The following is a 23,169-nucleotide window of genomic DNA, read 5'->3' on the forward strand; positions in this document are numbered from 1 at the left end:
GACAATTTTAGTATTATGTTGTTAGTTAAATATGCTATTCAAAAGATCATTGGCATCAAATGTAAACAAGCAGTAAAAAGACCATTGATATAACATTGACTGTCAGTCAAATTTACAGACTGACATCAAAACTTTGTCATAACATTGATACCCGGTAGTCAGTCAAATGTAAACAGACTGACAACAGAACATTGGCATAACATTGATTGTCAGTCAAATGTAAACATATTGACAACAAAACATTGGTATAACATTGATTGTCAGTCAAATGTAAACAGGCTGATAACAAAACGTTGGCATAACACTGATTGTTAGTCAAATGTAAACAGGCTGCTAACAAAACATTGGCATAACATTGATTATCAGTCAAATGTTAACAGGCTGATAACAAAACATTGGCATAACATTGATTGTCAGTCAAATGTAAACAGGCTGATACAAAACATTGGCATAACATTGATTGTCAGTCAAATTGAAACAGGTTGACAACAAAACATTGGCATAACACTAATTGTCAGTCAAATGTAAACAGGCTGCTAACAAAACATTGACATAACATTGATTATCAGTCAAATGTAAACAGGCTGATAACAAAACATTGGCATAACATTGATTGTTAGTCAAACGTAAACAGGTTGACAACAAAACATTGGCATAACATTGATTGTTAGACAAATGTAAACAGGCTGATAACAAAACATTGGCATAACATTGATTGTCAGTCAAATGTAAACAGGTTGACAACAAAACATTGTCATAACATTGATTGTCAGTCAAATGTAAACAAACTTACATTAGAACATTGGCATAACATTGATTTTCAGTCAAAAGTAAATAGACTAGCCCTTTATAGCTTGTTGTTCGGTGTGAGCTAAGGCTCTGTGTTGAAGGCCGTACTTTAACCTATAATGGTTTACTTTTTAAATTGTTATTTGTATGGAGAGTTGTCTCATTGGCACTCACACCACATCTTCCTATATCTATTTACAACAAAACATTGGCATATTGATATTGATTGTCAGTCAAATGTAAACATGTTGACGACAAAACATTGGCATAACATTGATTGTCGGTCAAATGCAAACAAAATGACAACAGAACATTGGCATACTGATTGTCAGTCAAATGTAAACAGAATGACAACAGAACATTGGCATATTGATTGTCAGTCAGAGGTATAGGGGGAGGGTTGAGATCTCAAACATATTTAACCCCGCCGCATTTTTGCGCCTGTCCCAATCAGGAGCCTTTGACCTTTGTTAGTCTTGTATTATTTTAATTTTAGTTTCTTGTGTACAATTTGGAAATTAGTATGGCGTTCATTATCACTGGACTAGTATATATTTGTTTAGGGGCCAGCTGAAGGACACCTCCGGGTGCGGGAATTTCTCGCTACATTGAAGACCTGTTGGTGACCCTCTGCTGTTGTTTTTTATTTGGTCGGGTTGTTGTCTCTTTGACACATTCCCCATTTCCATTCTCAATTTTATTTTAAATGTAAACAAACTGACAACAGAACATTGGCATAACATTGATTGTCAGTCAAATATAAACAGAATGACAACAGAACATTTGCATAACATGGATTGTCAGTCAAATATAAATAGACAGTCATCAGAACATTGACATAACATTGATTGTTAGTCAAAACTTAAAGTAGACAGTCATCAGAACATTGGCATAACATTGATTGTCAGTCAAATGTAAACTGGTTGACAACAGACCATTGGCATAACTTTGATCGTCAGTCAAATGTAAACAGGCTGATAACAGAACATTGGCATAATATTGATTATTAGTCAAATATAAACAGGCTGATAACAAAACATTGGCATAACATTTATTGTCAGTCAAATGTAAACAGGCTGATAACAAACAATTGGCATAACATTGATTGTCAGTCAAATGTAAACAGGCTGATAACAAAACATTGGCATAACATTTATTGTCAGTCAAATGTTAACAGGCTGATAACAAAACATTGGCATAACATTGATTATCAGTCAAATGTTAACAGGCTGATAACAAAACATTGGCATAACATTGATTGTCAGTCAAATGTAAACAGGCTGGCATAACATACATTGATTTTCAGTCAAATGGAAACAGACTGACAACAGAGCATTGGCATAACAGTGATTGTCAGTCAAATGTAAACAGGCTGACAACAAAATATTTGCATAACATGGATTGTCAGTCAAATGTAAACAGGCTGACAATAAAAATCATTGGCATGGTTAAAGTTTCTCATCCTGGACCCTTTTGAGTCTTGTCTCTGATAAATGATTGGGATGAATCCTTGGAGGAAATTCATGGAATATGAAATTACATGTACTAGGTATAAGTTTGATAATCTAGATTTTTAAAGTCCTAATATTGATAAAGAAGGTAATTAATGAAGTTTTGCCAGGTGTTCATGACAGAATTTAGAATAAAGTTCAAAATTACAGTAATATGTCATTTATTTTCCTTTAAGACTTTATTCTCTAATAAATTCTAAAATGAGACAAATTCTATAAAAGGTTAAAGTGCTTAAAATCTTTGATAGACATTAGAAACTAAGGCATGACTTATTCTTAGGGGATTGCAGAGGCCTGCATAATAAGATTTGTCAATTTTGGTTATTGTGAATGATCCAGAAGATGCTATTAATCATGTATAATTTGAAAGTAAACAAATGTATGGGTCCATGAACCCATAACATAACATAAAGTCTTTTTTTTTCAGTTTACTTCCATTTCCATGACAGATTTATTGACAGTGAATATGTTATAAGATTTAAATCCACTTGAGGGCTTATTGATATTATAAACGCAGATTAATTAAAATAACCATGAAAGAGTTAAAAGCTAAGGACAGACTTTAAGATAGACTCAACATTTTACAATTTAACAGTCGAAAATAATTCAATAGGTTACCCATGCATTTCTGAACATTTTTAAAAGGTGTTATTAAAAAAATAGGGTACTTGTACTAAAACAGACATACTCTTCTGCACAAATACTCAAGTCATGAATTGAAACAATATTTTCAGATTTTATGTCTTTATTAGTGTAGGCAGTGTTAAAGATCTGTAGGTCTTGTTAAGCATCCTTTTTTGTACTTCTTTTTTTTGTGCTATTGACAGTACATTGGATATTTGTGATAAGACACCGAGCTTCAAACTAAGGTAATTAAATATAACATTTATTCAACTTTTTAATAAAATTCAAATAACAAATCTTGATAGTTAAGTGTGATATTAAAATTGTATTTTTATTATAAAAAGTTCTGGATCCGCCACTGTATCACAGTGAAAAAAATCTTGTGACAAAAAATTACCTCTCCTTAGATATGGAACACTTTAAGATGTTGCATGTTCCATGAGGATGATTTTGATTAAAAATATATAAGACATAAGCAGATTCAGTGTGTTTTTGTGTGTGTGTTTTTCCAAAAAAAATTTGGTTGATAATATAGGTAATCACTGAAGTATGACTGGAGACCTTATTTTTTTATATAAGTATTAAAAACAAGATACATTGCGGAGAGTCCGAGACCATGCAAAATGTAGAAGACCTGTTCTAAAAATTCTTTTAAAATTATAAAAAGTGTTCTTGTAGATTTTTGTCCTTTTAATTTGCCAATAACTAACGTTCCTATACTAACATAATAAGGTAGAATTTTTGTTTTCTTTTGACAAAATATTAATCTGATCTTTTCTGTCCATTATTTTAAAGTTTGATTGAAGAACAGAATTATAACATGTCCCCACTATCCTTTTGAAGATTTCTATATGCTTTGTGTATTCATGAAAGAAGTGTTATTTTTATCCTGTACTTTGTTTACTTTTTGATATGAACTTGCTTGTATATCTTCTTAAAAGAGATGATTATAGGATTTTTAAAGATCTTTATGATTGTTATTTTGGATTAACCCTGACAGATAGTCTTTTAAAAATTTGACCAATTAGTATTGTCCAAACAATTCAGGAGGTCTATTACAGTTTAGAAAAGTCTTTGTTAATGGGTTGACACATTTTTAAAATTTGATCATTGCATATTGAAGGTAAGATTTTTTTTCTCCCTCTTTATAACGAAAAACATAAAAAAATATGTTGAAAATCTGGTCATACAAAGTTAATATTAAATTGAAAAGTATTTTAATATGAAAAGGAGATTTTGGATATAATTTAATGAAAGAGCTAGTATGTCAAATATATGAAAAACCAAAAGACATCTATGGGTAAACTTTTACAAACAAATTGGAAATACTTTGATACATATGTGACACGAATATTTATTCATTAATTGTATGTACAAATGTACTTATATGTAAAAACCTTTATAAAGTACATACTTGATGAGAATAAACTTTATGCAATAATTTTCAATTCAAATATTAACATATAATGTAGATATTAGATTTCATATTTGAGATTACTTTGTTTCATTCTTTGACATTGGTTATTGATAAGGTCAGCTTTAAGGTGTGCTTGATTGAAACTTGATTCAGCCTTTTCTAGCAAGATACCTTGGGTTGGGTTTATTACAAAGAGCTGGTACTCCCTCACTTACTTTAGCATACTTCCCCAGTTGTTGTTATTCACTTTTCAAAGTTAATGAAAATCACATTTAAATTAATTAACCTAAGTATAGCATTACATAATCATTCAAAATGATTGACTTTTATAAAGAACTAACTATTTATAGTAACTTTGTTTAAAACAAGGCCAATTAAGCAGTGTTCTAGCATTTAATTAAATTTGTTGAGACCTCAAGTTAGATAAAAGGTGTTGATAAGAAAAAATATTATAACTTATTAGGTTTAACCATTTTATATGTGTCAAAACAGTGTTATTGGAATGTCCTTGTAATAAACTATCTGGTAATTTAATCTCAGTTTGATATTCTTAAGGGTATGTATAAAGTTTTACTTAATTATAGGTTTATTAATTTTGTTGAAATAATAATTTCTTGATATTGTGAGCAGAATATTTTATTATTCTATGGTCACTTTCCGGTATGGTACTTTGAAGTAAATGTAGATGATTCTCTGCATTTATAGGTAACTGAGAAATATGAATTATCTTCTCTCATCATTTATAACTCCAACAATTTCTCTATGACAAAAGCTGTAATAAGTACTGTTACTATTGTTATTGTTAATGTATCAAGGAATTCAATAAAGAAATTAGCAATACATTTATAATCTGCTTGTCTGGGATCGACTTATATTAGCGTTTCAAAAATAAATGTTTTATAAATACTCTGGTGCAATGAATATATATTTTTGTCGATATATGATCATAGGGTCAACGCTTTCACACATTTTTCAGAAATTAATAATGGAATGGCAGTGGTATTTAACCATTTCAGCACCATTTTCATAGTACAATATAGCTCAACAACTTTCAATTAGCTTGACATAGTGATACAGATCATTCTAAGATTTATGTTACAAATGGGTTACTATAACCTACAATTGAATCCTTAATAAAAAAAAATTAAAAAAAATGAATAAATGAGGTATTTTCAAACAATAACTTCAAAGCTATAAATGACACATCACAATTAGAAATAAACAAATTGGACCTGTCCTAGTTGTTATTTAAACATTGTACAGAAATATACTTATAATACTAATACATTTGGTGATCCTTATGGTTGCAATGCTACATTAAAGGTTGAACCATCTCCATAATTTCAAAGACTTAAAAAGTTTTAAGAATTCTGTTTTTATTTTTAAATGACTGTTTTTATGTAAGATACTTATGGAGGCGTACACACTTGGTGCAAACATATAGAAATCAAATGCACATATTTTGTATACTACCATACTGTGCTTCATCCTGAATATGTAGGTCTTTTATTTTGCTTGACCTGAAACATTCATTCCTGAACACAAAGTTTTCATCTGAAAAATCACAGCAGGGGAGTTAGAATATATACCTAACAATTTTATTATATATTATTTACCTATATTGAATGAAAATGACATCCCTGACAAAATAATCTGATTAAGTTTTATATTTGTCATAAATAATTTAAAGATTTTTACCATGAAAGTTACATAATACGGTAAAACACGAATCATTAAAGTAAAAGTAAAGTGTAGATTAATGTTGCTCGGGAGCGTATCTTGTTTTATGTGTTGTATTTCATACTAACTTGTTTAGTTTATGTGAATTCCATATTGGAATTAAACTCCTAAGTGACAGAGTAATTGACGTAGAGGTCTGTAAGTTGAATGTTTATCAAAGAAAAAGTTAACAAATTCTGTTATTGATTTGAAAAATGTTTGGACTCACTATGTAAATGTCTGGATATGCATACAAGTTATCAAGAGGACTTCATTTTGTCAACCTGTAGGCAAAAAAACTGTGAAGAAGTAGGAATATACTGTGAATTTTTTTCTCAAATTTCAATTGTGAAGATGTAGGAATTACCGTGAGTTTTTTGTCTATTTTGTAAGAGTTTTTTATGCATTGTACCTGTCCTTATGTAGAAAAAAGTTCTAATTTTTTATTTAAAATTTGTGGACCATTTAAATTAAATGTTTGGAAACCATTAGTTAGCGGTTCTTAAACTAAACAGTTTTCTTAAATAATTATATCAAAACGATTTTTAATTTATTTAAAGTAGTATGAAAATTCTAAATACTTAAATATGAAATTGACTTTAAAGTTTAATGGATTATATTTTAAAGTCATAAAAACAAAAAGCTCTGAATCTAAATGTTTCCTCAGATCGTAACCTGACAACAGGAGTATGAAATGCTGTCCTGAGCATTCTATCATTTAATACAGATATATTACTAAATATTGTATTTTGTTACAGAAAAGATTTTATCTGTTCAAATACTCTAGATTTTATCCATCTTTAAAAGATTGTAATATAAATATCAGCTTAAAACAAAGCACTATTTTTAGTAAATTATGATGTAGGTAGGCATATTGCTTGAATAACATTTACTATAAGCTTTTCAATATGTGGTACATGTATCAATTTCAATAATTTTGCATCTATAGGCGAGTAACTTACTAGGCTATTTTAACATTGCCATTATTCCTATTCTCTGTAACATTTAATTTAAATCTCATAAACTGGCAGAGAAAATAAGGTCATAATTTGCATAACATTTTCTTAAATAATGGTCTGATAGTATGTCATGACCAATTCTGAAAAGATTAGACATTAATACCGCAGTCCCACTAGGCAACGATCGCACTACAATCTGTGAAAAAATGCAAATTTTGATGATCGTAATAGATCATGAAGATCGCAGTAAGGTCGTATCACGGTCGTGGTGAGGTCTTCAAGATCGTGATGAGCGTGGCCAACTTTGAACATGTTCAAAACAATCGTGGTGCGGTCGTGGCGAAATCATGTCGTAGTAGAAGCGTGGTGAGAGCGCACTAAGGTCGTAGTAAGATCGCAAAGGTCGCTGTACAATCATAGCGAGAGCGTAGCGAAAGGGTGATTCTATTCCGAGAGCCTGCTCTTCGATCTCACAGCGACGTTATTACGACCTCACTATGACCATCACGTTCTCACCGCAACCAAACTATGCTTCCACTACGACTATACCACATTTACACCATGCTGTTCAAGACCATAGTACGATTCTAGCACGCCCTTGCCGTCCTCATTACGCTCTTTTTACGACCTAACTACGTTCATACTACAACCATCATTCTAATTGTCATTTTCACATAAGATATATTATACATCTCTAGGTTTTGTTTGTCTGTATGTAGTTATTGTCCATTTTCTCTAACGGCTCAACCATGCTGTTTATATAGATTAGACCGTTGGTTTTCTTGTTTGAATGGTTTTACACTAGTAGTTTTTGGGGTCCTTTATAGCTTGCTGTTCGGTGTTAGCCAAGGCTCCGTGTTGAAGGCTGTACCTTGGCCTATAATGGGTTACTTTTATAAATTGTTACTTGGATGGAGAGTTGTCTCATTGGCACTCATACCACATCTTCCTATATCTATTGACACATCTGTGTCATCTCTGCTATCGTTAACTAAAATATTGTCATTTTAGCTTTATGGACCATCAAAAGGTTTTAATTTAGACTCTATTTTGACCTGTAGATGTCTTTTGGTTATTTTTGTTATTGGGTTATATACCCTACCTGTCTTTGTATTCATATTTCTTATATCAGTTGTAGATTCTTTAAGAATAGCAGAGAAAAACAATAGGAATATTTCTTACCAGATAACTTGTTCTGTAAAGGGTTGTCCATCAAACATGACTATTGCACATTGTTTTTATGATTTATTCAACATTTATAATGTTTTCATAATTTATTCAACATTTATAATGTTTTCATAATTTATTCAACATTTATAATGTTTTTATAATTTATTCAACATTTATAAGTCACAAGTAATTTAAGAAAGCCCTATTGAAATTACAAGTAGTTACTAATAATCTACAGAAGTCTATAAGTGCCATACTTTATAGCTTTCTTTAATCTTTAGTATTCTCTTTTTGAGGAATAAAGTTATGTCTCGAACATGAAAAACAGATATTTGAGTTTTATTATGTATGCACATGTATGGGGAAAATAATCTGTTGCAAATATGATAACCACACTAAATCGGGAACAAACATCATTAAGTCATGCTGAATTACTGAAATCATCACAATTTTTGCATTTGAGTAATATTTTAATGAATGGAAGTAGCCACATTTGTGGTTATTTTTAATATTAAAATGTAAGTTACATTTGATGAAAAAACACAACATGTATAAAGGTTCAGAGTGAACACGAATGCGGCCACTTTCATTTTTGACAAAAACCATTGGAAAAGTGACATATTATGGCACATTTGATAGATTTTTCATATTTAAGCTTGAATTTGAGCGTCTTTAATGACTAAATCAGTTTAAATCTTTCAGATAAACTAATTCAATCGAATGAAGTAGACAATTTTGTCTTATCTTTAGTTTTTAACCGGATTTTTGTGACAAAAATGTCGGTTATTGATTTGGGGATGTACGGCGGGAGGGAGGGTGGACGGGCGGGCGGGCGGCAATCAAATGTTGTCCGTGCAATTACTCATGAACCGTTCAACCAAAGCTTTTAAAATTTTAATATGTTGTTACTGACAACTAAAGGAAGCTAGGTCAAGTTTTACCGTTCAGGAGTTATGGTTCTTGAAAGATTGAAAAATGGAGTTTCCAGCTGTGTCCGTGCATTTACGCATGAACTGTTCTACCAAAGCTTCCCAAATTTTAATATGTTGTTACCGATGACAAAATGGAGGTCAAGTTAAATAATGACGATTTTGACTTTTACGGTTCAGGAGTTATGATTCTTGAAAGATTGAAAAATGGAGTTTTCAGTCGTGTCCATGCATTTACGCATGAACTGTTCTACCAAAGCTTCCCAAATTTTAATATATTGTTACTGATGACAAAATGGAGGTCAAGATCAATAATGACGATTTTGACTTTTACCGTTCAGGAGTTATGGTTCTTGAAAGATTGAAAAATGGTGTTTCCAGTCGTGTCTGTGCATTTTTTCATAAACCATTCAACCAAAGCTTTTGAAATTTTTATATGTTGTTACTGATGACAAAATAGAGGTCAAGTTTAATAATGACGATTTTGACTTTTACCGTTCAGGAGTTATGGTTCTTGAAAGATCGTAAAATGGCGTTTCCATTCACGTTGTTGCATTTACTAATGAACCATTCAATCTAAGGTTTTCAAATTTTAATATGTTGATACTGACTACAAAATGGAGGTCAAATTTGATATTGACGATTTTCACTTTCAGCATTCATCAGTTATGGTTCTTGTGATATTGCCAGGACACAAATAAATGTTAATAAATCCGGTTTGCTGTCGTTGTGACAGCCTTTTGTTTATGAAGTGTTTTATAGGTTATTGTTTGTATATTTGTAGTTTATCAACTTTATGTTTTGACCATGGTGTTGTCTGTGTATATTTTGACCATGATGTTGTCTGTTTATGTTTTGACCATGATGTTGCCTGTTTATGTTTTGACCATGGTGTGGTATGTTTATGTTTTGACCATGGTGTTGTCTGTGTATGTTTTGACCATGATGTTGTCTGTGTATGTTTTGACCATGATGTTGTCAGTTTATGTTTTGACCATGATGTGGCCTGTTTATGTTTTGACCATGGTGTGGTATGTTTATGTTTTGACCATGGTGTGGTTTGTTAAGTTTCAACCATGGTGTGGTTTGTTTATGTTTTGACCATGGTGTTGTCTGTTTATGTTTTGACCATGGTGTTGTCTGTGTATGTTTTGACCATGGTGTTGTCCGTGTATGTTTTTATCGTGATGTTTTCTGTTTATGTTTTGACCCTGATGTTGTCTGTTTATTTTTTGACTGTGATGTTGCCTATTTATGTTTTGACCGTGATGTTGCCTGTTTATGTTTTGACCGTGATGTTGTCTGTTTATGTTTTGACCATGGGGTTGTCTGTTTATGTTTTGACCATGATGTTGCCTGTTTATGTTTTGACCATGATGTTGCCTGTTTATGTTTTGACCATGGTGTTGTCTGTTTATGTTTTGACCATGGTGTTGCCTGTTTATGTTTTGACCAGGGGGTGGTTGTTTATGTTTTGACCATGGTGTTGTCTGTTTATGTTTTGACCATGGTGTGGTTTGTTTATGTTTCAACCATAGTGTGGTTTGTAACTATGATGTTGCCTGTTTATGTTTTGACTATGATGTTGTGTGTTTATGTTTTGACCATGATGTTGCCTGTTTATGTTTTGATCATAGTGATGTCTATTTATGTTTTGAACTTTTTATGCCCCACCTACGATAGTAGAGGGGCAATATGTTTTCTGGTCTGTGCCTTGGTCTGTCTGTTGTTTGTTCGTCCATCTGTTTGTCCCGCTTCAGGTTAAAGTTTTTGGTCAAGGTAGTTTTTGATGAAACTGAAGTCCAATTAACTTGAAACTTAGTACACATGTTCCTTATGGTATGATCTATCTAATTTTAAAGCCAAATTAGACTTTTGACCCCAATTCCACAATCCACTGAACATAGAAAATGAATGTGCAAGTTTCAGGTTTAAGCTGTTGGTCAAGGTAGTTTTTGATGAAGCTGAAGCCCAATTAACTTGAAACTTAGTACACAAATTATTTAATACTTTATTTGTTTTATTTTGTAGAAGCGGCCACTAGGTGAAATAGAAATAAAACATCGTTATTACCCTCCACAACCAGTATTATCCTGTCGAACTGTCAATATTGATGTGACCGGTACCAGGACATATAGGCCAAAATCATCCACAGATATCATTAAAGAACAGCATCAACTAATACACTCCATATACAATAAACCAAGGTAAGTATTTTATTAACTATGGTCAGGTGAGTGTGGATTCTAAAACACAGGTTTTTTTTACTTTGCCAAAATGAAGTTTATATCATGCTGTTTTCATAAATATAATAAAAAGTATGTGTCACAGTCTCTCAAGGCTTTATTTTAAGCTACATATGCAAGTTTGTCTGATTTTGTGGATATAAAACATGTGTGAATACAATGAAAACAAAACGGTCAATATATGATTTTGAAACAAGATATGAAAGATAGCTCCTATATTGTGCCTTCAGAAAATAAAAAGAAAAATTTGGTTCATGGAATTATTTTAAGTGCTACGAAACAAAATAGTTAAATTGACTGTGCATTCCTGTATAAGATAAGATTAATAAAGTTATCTCTTCACATATGAGGGTAGTGATGGGGGTACCTTCATGACATATAATAATAAAAATTCTTGCCAAATGACGTTAACAGTAATTTTTAGTGCATGTCAGACGATAAAATGTACACTTTCTTTTGAATGATAAAAAAATCAGCAGAATTTGACGAATCATGCTTTTTTTCCCCAAAAATAACGGTAAAGATAATTATTTGAGACATCTGACGAATCACGATAGCGATATTTTGATGAATCACTGTAAAATTTTAACAAATTTGACGCTATTAAACTGTAAATTTTCGTTTGACGCCTGACGGTAAAGGGCATTACCACCCTCACATATGGCTCAGTTGGTATTAATTTTATTTATAACAAGAATGTGTCCATAGTACACGGATGCCCCACTCCCACTATCATTTTCTATGTTCAGTGGACCGTGAAATTGGGGTCAAAACTTTAATTTGGAATTAATATTAGAAAGATCATATCATAGGGAACATGTGTACTAAGTTTCAAGTTGATGTAACTTTAACTTCATAAAAAACTACCTTGACCAAAAACTTTAACCTGAACTTTGCACTATCATTTTCTATGTTCAGTGGACCAAGAAATTGGGGTCAAAACTATAATTTGGCATTAAAATTAGAAAGATCATATCATGGGGAACATGTGTATTAAGTTTCAAGTTGATTGGACTTCAGCTTCATCAAAAACTACCTCGACCAAAAACTTTAACCGGACGGACGAACAGAGGCACAGAGGGATGGACGGAGGAACGAACAGAGGCACAGACCAGAAAACATAATGCCCCTCTACTATCGTAGGTGGGGCATAAAAAACATTTCTTTTTGTAAAGATGAAAATTCTTAAAGATGAATAGCATTCCTCTCTCAAATTTTGCCTATTTCATTAAAGGTTTATACCAATTGTTTTCTGTTACTTTTTAAGCCAGGATGGCAGTATTCACCACCCCCCTTTTTTTTCCCCTTTCTACCTAAAGTAGTCAAGTGTATGAAAAATCTCAAAAGATCTTTCTCCCAGAACACCTAACCACATATTAACATGTGCTTTAATAGTTAATATTTGTTATTTCAGAAACATACAGTCAGCTCCGTCCAAGGGAAGACGTCCACAATCTCCAAACAGACAGTATCATGGTGACCAGGATCATCTCAGAAAATTTAAACGCTTAAACAGTATGTTACATAAAGAACTCTTACTGTTAAATTAATTAACCCAACATTTAAAAAGTTCAGAACTTGCACCTAAGTGATTTTGTATTTAAAAATTTACAATATAAAAATAAGTAGATGTGGAATGATTTCCAATGAGACAACCTTCCATAAGACAACCTTCCATAAGAGACCAGATGACACAGAAATAAACAACTATAGGTCACTGTACAGCCTTCAAACCCGTGGAATGATTTCCAATGAGACAACCTTCCATAAGAGATCAGATGACACAGAAATAAACAACTATAGGTCACTGTACAGCCTTCAAACCCGTGGAATGATTTCCAATGAGACAACCTTCCATAAGAGATCAGATGACACAGAAATAAACAACTATAGGTCACTGTACAGCCTTCAAACCCGTGGAATGATTTCCAATGAGACAACCTTCCATAAGAGATCAGATGACACAGAAATAAACAACTATAGGTCACTGTACAGCCTTCAAACCCGTGGAATGATTTCCAATGAGACAACCTTCCATAAGAGACCAAATGACACAGAAATAAACAACTATAGGTCACTGTACAGCCTTCAAACCCGTGGAATGATTTCCAATGAGACAACCTTCCATAAGAGATCAGATGACACAGAAATAAACAACTATAGGTCACTGTACAGCCTTCAAACCCATACAGCATATTCAGCTCTAAAAAAAGCCCTGAAATGACAAATGTAACACAAAGTTGCCTGATTCATGTACAAAATAATGAGAAAAAAAAATAATATGATGTGTAGCAACAAACAAAAACCACTGAATTAAATGGTTCTGGACAGGCACATACAGAATGTGGGGAGGTTAAACTAGTTTGCTGGCGGCAAACCCTCCCCCTTACCAGTGGGACAGAGATGTAACGGCACAATACAAGAACAAACTATGCAAAACAATTAATGAAAACAAGCATGAGAAAAAACAACACCCACTCAAGTACAAGCTCCTATGTCAACAATAACTATGTCAAACCTTCATAGAATTTTACAAAACTTAGACAGAAGCTTCTTTATCATCAAGAAAAACATCTGAAGATAAAGTTTTTTGCAATAAAAACTGACAGCATCGATAGTTTTTTGTGGAAACTTAACATATTTTTAAACAGTTTGATCCATATTGTCTGTCTGTGTAAACACCCAGTACTGATTAACTTATAACACTGTGTAATCTTTTAATTTGTTCTCAATATAAAGACTTTTAATAATGTTTTCAAAATGGATTATTCTTATTTAACAGTATTGAAATCAGTCATGCAACTTATCTTCATTTATTCTTAATGTGAGAACATTCTCAAATTATTTTTTGCTGACAAAATAATTATTTTTTTATAATTAGTTATAAAAATAATATGTTTATTATACAAACATTTAATGGAATTACCAATGATTTGGCTGTCAATAAAAAGTTTGGTAATTTACAGCAATAAACATTATGGAAGACTGATAAAAGAAAAGTGTAAACTCATTGCAGCTTTATCTTATAACTTTATACCATTATGTTGACATATGATGATAATATTTATTGAATTTCTATAAAATCAGGATTAGATCTGTCAATATTTCACAACATTGATACCATTAAGAAGTCGAAATGTTTTTTTTTGTTTTTTTATCTTACAGGAAATTACTGTAATCATTTTCTTGCTCCAGAGATTCAAGCTTATTTTCCCCTTGCAATAAAAGTAACCCCAATAAGGCAAAAAAAAAATTCATGTGTTTCCGCTAACATGCTGAAAAAAATAGGGTCAGTAGTAGGTAGGCAATATTATTCTTTTTTACAATAAACATGTTTCAGCTGGTTTCTACTAGGGAATCAGTCTGACTGCTTGTTCCAAAATGGAATAAAAAGCGTAATGGTAGGCACTAAAAATTAGAATAGATAGGGTTTGAGGAAACACATATATTATATTTGACCTTAACAATGTATTTTTGAAATTTCTCTGTGTATCCACCATTTTGTTTGATAATTTGTCACTATGCACAACTTTGTCATAAACAAAATTTCCTTTTTAAAAAATTTAGTTATTTTCTTTTTTAGTTGAGATTCAAGGAAGACCGCTGACTTCCTCCAAATCACAGCCATCAACACCAAGGGCTAACAGACCAAGGTCCAATTTACGTCCCAAAACAGCAGGTACTGTAATAGAAAAGATAAACTTGGTGTCTTCTAACTAATGCAGTTAAACTTTGGTATAACATTTTTCAGATTGATAAGTGTTGTTCCAACTTGCAGCTTAGTTAATTTGAGTCATTTTGAAGAAATAACTATTTGTGGAAGTACCAGTCAGTGTTTGTGAAATTTTGTGGTCCATTCGAAATATTGAATTAAAAGATTGTGATTATTAGAAAGTTTCTTTAATTTGTACTTTTAAAAGCTTCAAACCACAAGGTTTTCAACAATCACATGAATTTACAACTTATCAACACGGACTTTCACAATATAGAATTGTCTTACCTATGGCTGAAAACATGTGCTCAAAATCCTTAGAAATATAGTTTGTACATGTGTATAAATTATTATGAAACTTTAAAAATTTAATGTCAACATTTCTGAGAAAAAAAAATGTTACAGCAAGTTAACTGCAGTTATTGCACAGGTTTTGGTTTTTATCTTTCCAATTAACATTAAAAAAAAATTAACAAGAACAATCTCTATATTTGCAAATTAAGTCTACTCCTTACTATATTTTGGAAAAAAAAACATACATGAATTTTTATCCTATAATGTTGATCTGTGACTGTGATTAATATATGGCTATAAGAAATTTAGTAAGATTTATAAGCTATTACAGGTACTAAAGGTTTGTTATAAGAACTTATGGTAGTATTGGAATATTGATAAACTATTTAGATTTTTTGTTGTACTTGCAAAAAGGCATTTTATTTCCAAAGTCTAGGAACAAATATTAGAATTAAAAAATAAAAAAATGAGAAAAAACACATTTACAAAATATCTTCAGAAAATTTTGAAATATATCAGTTTCCTAATTTAAGCAAAACAATCTATTTAAATTGATCGATATTCCTAAGTGGCCTCCACTATATTTTGGCTTCCATACTACCTTAAGTTAGATTCAGTTGTTAAAGCTATATTAGAGCTTAGCTAAAAATAAATGCATCTCTTTTAGACATATAACAAGGCAGTGTTATATTAAATTTATAGGAGCAGTACAAAAATCTGAAGATCGAAAAAAGAAAAATGATCCTCTTTTGGTGTCAAGTAGACAAACAAAAGAATTAACACAGAAAATTCATGAGCATTGGGAACCAGACCACCACAACTTAAACCAGGGTGTGTTTGTAAGGGGACAATCCAAGGAGGGTCCCACTAGCTTTGATAGTTGGCTGATGTTTGGGGGAACACCGGCAGAGGGATCCACTGGCATTGTGGATGCATTTGCTTGTAAGTTGTAGTAGATTTGCAGCATCTGCTAGTTAGTTGTAGTAGATTTGCAAACAGACAGGGATAAACAGCAATCTTTATATTTACTTCTTTGTTAAATGCTCAGAAATAAGCCTCATTTCAATTATAACATAACAAGGAAAGATAACGCAGATGGAATGAAATCTTTGAACTTTATTCTTTTTACAGTCAGAGAATATGAAAAAAAATATGCTTTTAAGTTTTAAATTATGAGAAAATAATCATAAGTGTTTAAGTAATTTTATTAATAGATATATCATATACAAATAATAGTATAAATAAGTACTTACTTACAAGTAATTTAAAAAAAATGGATGAGGATAAAAGAACATTGAACTTATATAAATACATTGTCTCAAAAATAATGTTGAAATAGTTGTCTTCTCTAAAAACAAATACACAAATACAAAAATGTACAGCATTTTTATTCTTTTTATGTTAGCATTTTAAATAAAACTGGTAACTTCAGAATAAGGGGAGATAATTTGATAAAATAATGTTATACGGAAATTCTTTTTAGCTTGTATATCAATAAATCAATTTTTAATTGACTGTTAACAGATACTTCAACATGGTGATATGATCTTTCTATCTTTCATTATGTCCCATGCACACCTAACATTACCATGCATGATAACTTAACAACATAAGGCATGTTCTAACCAATTAAAAAAAACAAAGTAATTTCATGTAATATATGTTTTTGATTTTCAGATCATGTTGACATTATAAATCACATCAAAATGTCTCAAAAATATGCAACACACAATACAATACAAAAATCCTTGAAATATAGATATCATGATCTAATATGAAAGTTTTATATAATATTTCATTTTACATGTACAAGCTAATATTTACCGTTCAAAAACGTTGATTAATATTTACTTACAAGGCATCACATATACTAAATATCAAATTAAGCAATATGCTGTCTCATATATGAACCTGCCTGCATAGTAGCCTTTTCGTGCTAAGACTGCTATAAGAAACACTAATCAGTCAATCATGAAAAAACTATTTATGTGTTTACATGATACCTATATTTATTGACCTTGTGTTAACTTGATACCTATATTTATTGACCTTGTGTTAACTTGATACCTATATCTATTGACCTTGTGTTAACTTGATACCTATATTTATTGACCTTGTGTTAACTTGATACCTATATTTATTGACCTTGTGTTAACTTGATACCTATATTTATTGACCTTGACCTATTACAGTGACAGAGGAGACAGAGTATTACAACATAGAGAGTAGTGTTGGTAGTAAGGTAGCTCAGCAGTTACAGAAAGGAGACAAAGTTAGGATTGGCATCAATGGAAGTGTCCAGTCTCAAGATCTAAAGGTCAAGAGATGGACCAGAGAAACAAGGTAATATATACAGAAAGGATATAAAGTTAGAATTGGCATCAGTGGTAGTGTCCAGTCTCAAGATCTTAAGGTTAAAAATGGACTAGGGAATCTAGGTGAAATATTGTGTTTTTTGGTTGAAGTAATTGAAATGCATCCACTTTGGAGATTCGAGAAGGCAAAGTCATACCATATAGGAACAACCAAAGATATGGGAAAAAAATCATGTACACAGAACAAACCAAACCATTTTAAGCATCTTCAATATTTACAAATCTTTATATGTCAATAAACTCATCATAGATACCAGGATTCAAATTTAGTATTTATGCCAGACGTGCGTTTCGTTTACAAAAGACTCAATAGTGACGCTCGAATGAAAAAAGGTTAAAACGGCCAATTACAGTACAAAGTTGAAGAGCACAGAGGACCAAAAAAAAATTCTAAAAGTTTTGCCAAATACAGCTAAGGTAATTTATTCCTGAGGTAGAAAAGCCTAAGGATTTCAAAAAGTTCAATGTATTGTAAACAGTTAACTTAATATTATGACCATATCAATGACAATTCAAGTCCACACAGAAGTGCTGACTACTGGGCTGGTGATACCCTCGGGGAATTAAAACTCCACCAGCAGTGGCATTTACCGTGTAGTTGTAAATAAACTCATCATAGATACCAGGATTAATATTTAGTATTTAGGCCAGATGCGCGTTTCGTCTACAAAAGACTCATCAGTGACGCTCCAATGAAAAAAGTTTTTTCAAAGTTTTGTGCAGGGCAAATATTTTTTTGTAATTGACAGCAGAAAAAGATAGTGACCAATGTTTCTTATGTTAAAAAAATACTTTTGTTCATTACTTTAACAGCTACATAAAGGAAGAAGAACCTGAAAGGAAAAGTAATGGTGTCATGATCATTCCACTATGTTGGGATGATGCAGTTACCAGTCCTGTCACTAAAGTTATCTCCCCTAGAGGGGAACTAGAGGAAAGAGCTAAACCAGTAAGTATTTATTAATTTAACTATCAGAGGCAGATTAAGAGGGGTCCAGGGTGCCTGGGCCACCGCCCCTTCTGTGGTAGTCAGTGAAAATTCTGAATTCGCCACAGACTATTCTTCATCTGATGTAAATTCATCTCAGTGCAGATGCTTTTAACTCAGATATCCAAAGTCCTTGATTGTTAACCCTTTTGATTAGATTGACGCTAGTTTGTCATCAATCATCAGAAGTATCTCATTTGCTTTGTAAGAAGTGTAAATTTTTACTTTTAAAGATACAGGGTACTTCTTTTAATTTATACTATACATAAAGATGTGTTTCAATTAACTTCAAGTAAACATTATCAAAGATTGATAAGTAAATAGTCTATCTTTAATGTGACTTTACAGGATTTTTTTTCTGATTACTAATTTACTATGCCCTTTACCAACCATTTTGTTCTTTGTATCATCAATTATTAAGAAAGTCATTTTTTGTTTCAGAATTTATGTGAGACACATCCAGTTCTGTTTACTAAAGAAAATGAGGAAGATAGATTGAAAGAAAAAATAAGTATGACAATAATTGAAAGACCAGGGAGTTATAAAGTAAAACATCGTCCAAAATCACGTACATATGTTACTGGTCATGAACAAAATAATAAACTTGTAGACATTACTATAGACCAGAAATCATTGGATGATGAATCAATGCTTCATAATTTATCGGTTGACGATGTTTTGAGACATACACTTGATAACCGACGGACACATCATAGGTCAGAGGATAGCCTGGAGGGAAGTAGTATTTATTTTGAACAAAATGGAATGTCTCCACGGATGGATGATGGAAAAGAAAATGTGCATAGTCCTAGCAAAATTAGTATTGTGGATTCACATGCTAGTGACAGAAGTGATATAAGTTCTAAACATTCCAAGGCCAAAGTTGTGACCTTGAATTATAGCATAGGTCGGTCGAAGACATCTGATTTAGTAGTAGGTCCCCCAACAGGATCTCTTGTACGATCTAACACAGATATTTCATTGAAGTCTGCAAGTTCTGTCAGAGGAAGTGATAGATCATATAGGAATGGTGAACGTTCTGGTTCAAAACTTGGTTATCGTAGTTCTTCTGGAAGATCAGGGCGTATTGGAAGTCCAGCACTATACTCAAGTTTTGGCCCCAAATCTGAAACTGAATATATTCAGATTTCTTCTCAAATCAAAATGCCTATTCCTAATCCAACACACCCAAACCTACCGAAACAAGATGAATATATATCTCAAGCAAAAACTAATGAAGCAATAAGACAGGTAACTAAACAGAACAAAGTGCAGGTTGTTGAAAAAGAACGAGAGGTCAAACAAACGACCCCAGCACCTGCTCCGTCTCCAGAACCACCTGTGGAAGAGAGAGAGGAAACCAAAGTAGCAGATCCCAAAAGATCAGCACCTCTATCACCTGCAACCGTATCTATAAATATACCAACAGCTGAACAGTTTGAAGGTGAATCTCCATGGCCGACAAATAGAACTGGAACTGAGGTAGAAACCACTAGTCGCCTCAAAAAAGAAGGAACTGATTTACAGAAAATAACAGAAAGTTCGATTGAAAAAACTGTTAAATTCAAGGATGACCTGTCTTGATATGCTTTGACATTGTTTTAGAGCTGTTCTGATTATATATTGTGTAGTTATAGATAGATATACTGTATAGATATAAACTGTAGTGAGTTAAAAGTCTCATGGTTTATATCGTCTCAGTGTATGGTACATGCATTTCTTTAGTAGTTGATTTTAAATCATTTTCATTTTATTTTTTTGGGGATCAAATTTAAAGATAATTCACTAAATCTTTTATTACTAGATATCATTGAATCTTAGATTTCTAGAGAAATCAAAATTATAGACATCTATGAGTTTGATCTTTAAATGTACTTTTTTTTCCTATGAATTCTAAATGTTAACTTCATAAAAATATAGAGGGTTTCAACTTGAATTTTCTAGAGGATAAATAGGATTTAGAATTCCTTGTTAATGTAATGGAAATCTTTTCTGAAATATGGATCTAAAAGTGATCTAAAATTAAGATTGTTTAAAACGTAAGATTGAAAAGACGATTATTATTGTCATCCTTATGTTATTATGTTTTAGTGATTATGTCCCTTTAATGGTATAATTAAGTGCATTTATTCGTTTACTTCTTGTGAAGAGAAGAGTCATATCACTCATATGTAAGGAAGATAATCCATTTCATAATCAGTGTATAGGAAATACAACAGGTATTGCTATACCAGAAACCAGAAATCCTACGAATTTATTATGCATTTGAGGCACTATTAATGTTTATTATATATTTGTAATTGTAGAATTGTCTATGCAGTATGATTAAAGTAAAATTTTACAAAATACAAAAAAATATTTTATAAATACTGTGGATACATTATTATTTGTTGGATACCAATTTTCATGGATTTCTTGGGTACAGTTAAACCATGAAATTAAATGTTCAACAAATGATGATTTTTTTTATAGGTTTCTAGGACTATGCAGATCTCATCAAAGCCACGAAAGGAAATATCCATGAATATGCAAGTTATCCTTAATCCACTTAAATTGGTATCCACGAAAATAAATGAATCCACATTATAAGCTTGTATCATCTGTGTATTGAAAGTAACAAGATAATTCAAGAAATCAAAAAATATTTTTTAATTTTAAAAGATAATTTTCATTTACTCTAGCTCTTACTGTTGTGTGCCTTAAGTAAAATAGATACATCGAATAGTCAATCAAAAAAACACAGAAATCATATATTTTCAGAGAATTTAAGGGACAATTGTTGAAAATGTTGTTTTGTTTTTGTTTTAATGATAAATGATAATGGGAGACAACTCCTTACAGCAATGTAATTTCTTTCTCAGCTGTTTATATCATGTTAGATTAATTTTCATTTATTTATTTGGTGTTTTTTTTTCAATATCTCAATTCCAACTTCATTAACTGTTTGAATATTCATTTAGTATTAATTTTATCAAATACAGCTTTAACATTTAGTAGCATCCCGAAAAAATAATCAAATAACTCAGACACAATGCAGAATAATGTATTTGTCAGCAACCCAAGTAGACAACTTTTAGCATGTACCATTCATTATTATGATTTCAAAAAATCATTTTGTAATTCATAAAAGATGTTTTGTTTAAAGCTGGGTGTGAAAACTTTATAGTAAACTATAAAACGTGAGATTATTAGCAAGGGTTATATTTCTGCTAATTTTGTAATTTTGATAACATTGCAAATATGTTCCCTTCCACTTAGATTTGAAAGTTGATGAAGTTCAGTATTAGTATTAGGGATCACAAACATGTTTGGCACTAAAATTGCAAAGTCAGGTTTCCAGTATTTTCTACTTTACGCTAATCAATTTTGTAAAATAGGAAATCAATGGACATTTTTGTGTATGCCTTTATTTGACTTGCATGAAATATAGTTTTAATGCAACACAGATCTCTTGTTGAACTGAACATAAATAAGATAAAAGTTTTTTTTTTTTTTTAAATTCAGTCTCAACTAATCTTAATTGATAAAATCATTACATGAAGTTCTGCATTTGAGGTATAGTTTGTTTTATAGAATTTTAACAAGTATTTTTTAATGTGCCAATGTTTGTAGTCATACTGCATTTTTTTTTTTTTTTTTTATTATTATTATTTGTATAGTGTACAATCAAGGAGGTTATATATAAATGACCTCCTTGGTATAATGATTTTATTTTTTCAACAACAAATAATGTTTTTACTGACAATATTTCATATTTATCTTTTTATTTTTAGATTTTGTCATGACAAATTTATTTTAGATTTTTATCATATACACATAATTCTTGTTGATAATTTTTTTGTGTCAAATATTCTTTATACTATAATTCTGGTAATTATAAAATAATTTGAAAAGCCATTTGCTTTTTCTTGATTGGTTAAAAACAGGATTTTCAGTTGTGAGTGTGGTTAAACATGATTTTCCATCCAACTATTAATTTATTAGGTCAGATAGTTTCAGTAGTTCCTATAACTTGGTGTTGATTGATATCAAATGCAAATGGTATTTCCAGATACTACTGAGCAAAATTGTACCAACATTGCAGAAATTATCCCTAATAATATGAGCCTACTTAATTTAAAAGAGGATGAATTTTGTATCTTACTGAATCATGAAATATTTCCAGTAAAAGTAGGACCTGGAATATAGGTTGTGGACCTTTCAGTTAGGAGTGTCAAAGGTTCTGAACCTTCAAGTACCAAATGTTAATTTGAAACCCTTGGCTCGAAAGATACCAGAGGGACATTCAAACTCATTTGCCACAGTAAATTGACAACACCATGGCTAAAACAGAAAAAGAAAAATAGACAAACAATAGTACACAAAACACAACAAAGAAAACTAAAGACTCAGCATTATGAACCCCACCAAAAATTTGGGGTGATCTCAGGTGTTCT

General features: G+C 31.4%; 1 protein-coding gene across 8 annotated transcripts in view; it reads left to right on the plus strand.

Annotated features, from left to right (window-relative positions):
* Window positions 1-22,628, plus strand: part of LOC139510155 (uncharacterized) — a 46,246-nt gene extending 23,618 nt beyond the window's left edge. For 6 of the 8 annotated variants that reach the window (XM_071296505.1, XM_071296529.1, XM_071296522.1 and 3 more), the window contains 7 exons: window positions 11,150-11,325; window positions 12,779-12,879; window positions 14,948-15,043; window positions 16,073-16,312; window positions 17,563-17,713; window positions 18,559-18,694; window positions 19,175-22,628. In XM_071296505.1, coding sequence (XP_071152606.1) covers window positions 11,150-11,325; window positions 12,779-12,879; window positions 14,948-15,043; window positions 16,073-16,312; window positions 17,563-17,713; window positions 18,559-18,694; window positions 19,175-20,317 — 2,043 coding nt within the window. In that variant the 3' untranslated portion in view covers window positions 20,318-22,628. The remainder of the gene's footprint in view (window positions 1-11,149; window positions 11,326-12,778; window positions 12,880-14,947; window positions 15,044-16,072; window positions 16,313-17,562; window positions 17,714-18,558; window positions 18,695-19,174) is intronic. The other 2 variants (XM_071296558.1, XM_071296568.1) reach the window with 1 other exon arrangement.
* Window positions 22,629-23,169: the final 541 nt, after the last annotated feature.

The sequence above is a fragment of the Mytilus edulis genome, chromosome 1 (assembly GCF_963676685.1).
Source record: "Mytilus edulis chromosome 1, xbMytEdul2.2, whole genome shotgun sequence".
Lineage (NCBI taxonomy): Eukaryota > Metazoa > Mollusca > Bivalvia > Mytilida > Mytilidae > Mytilus > Mytilus edulis.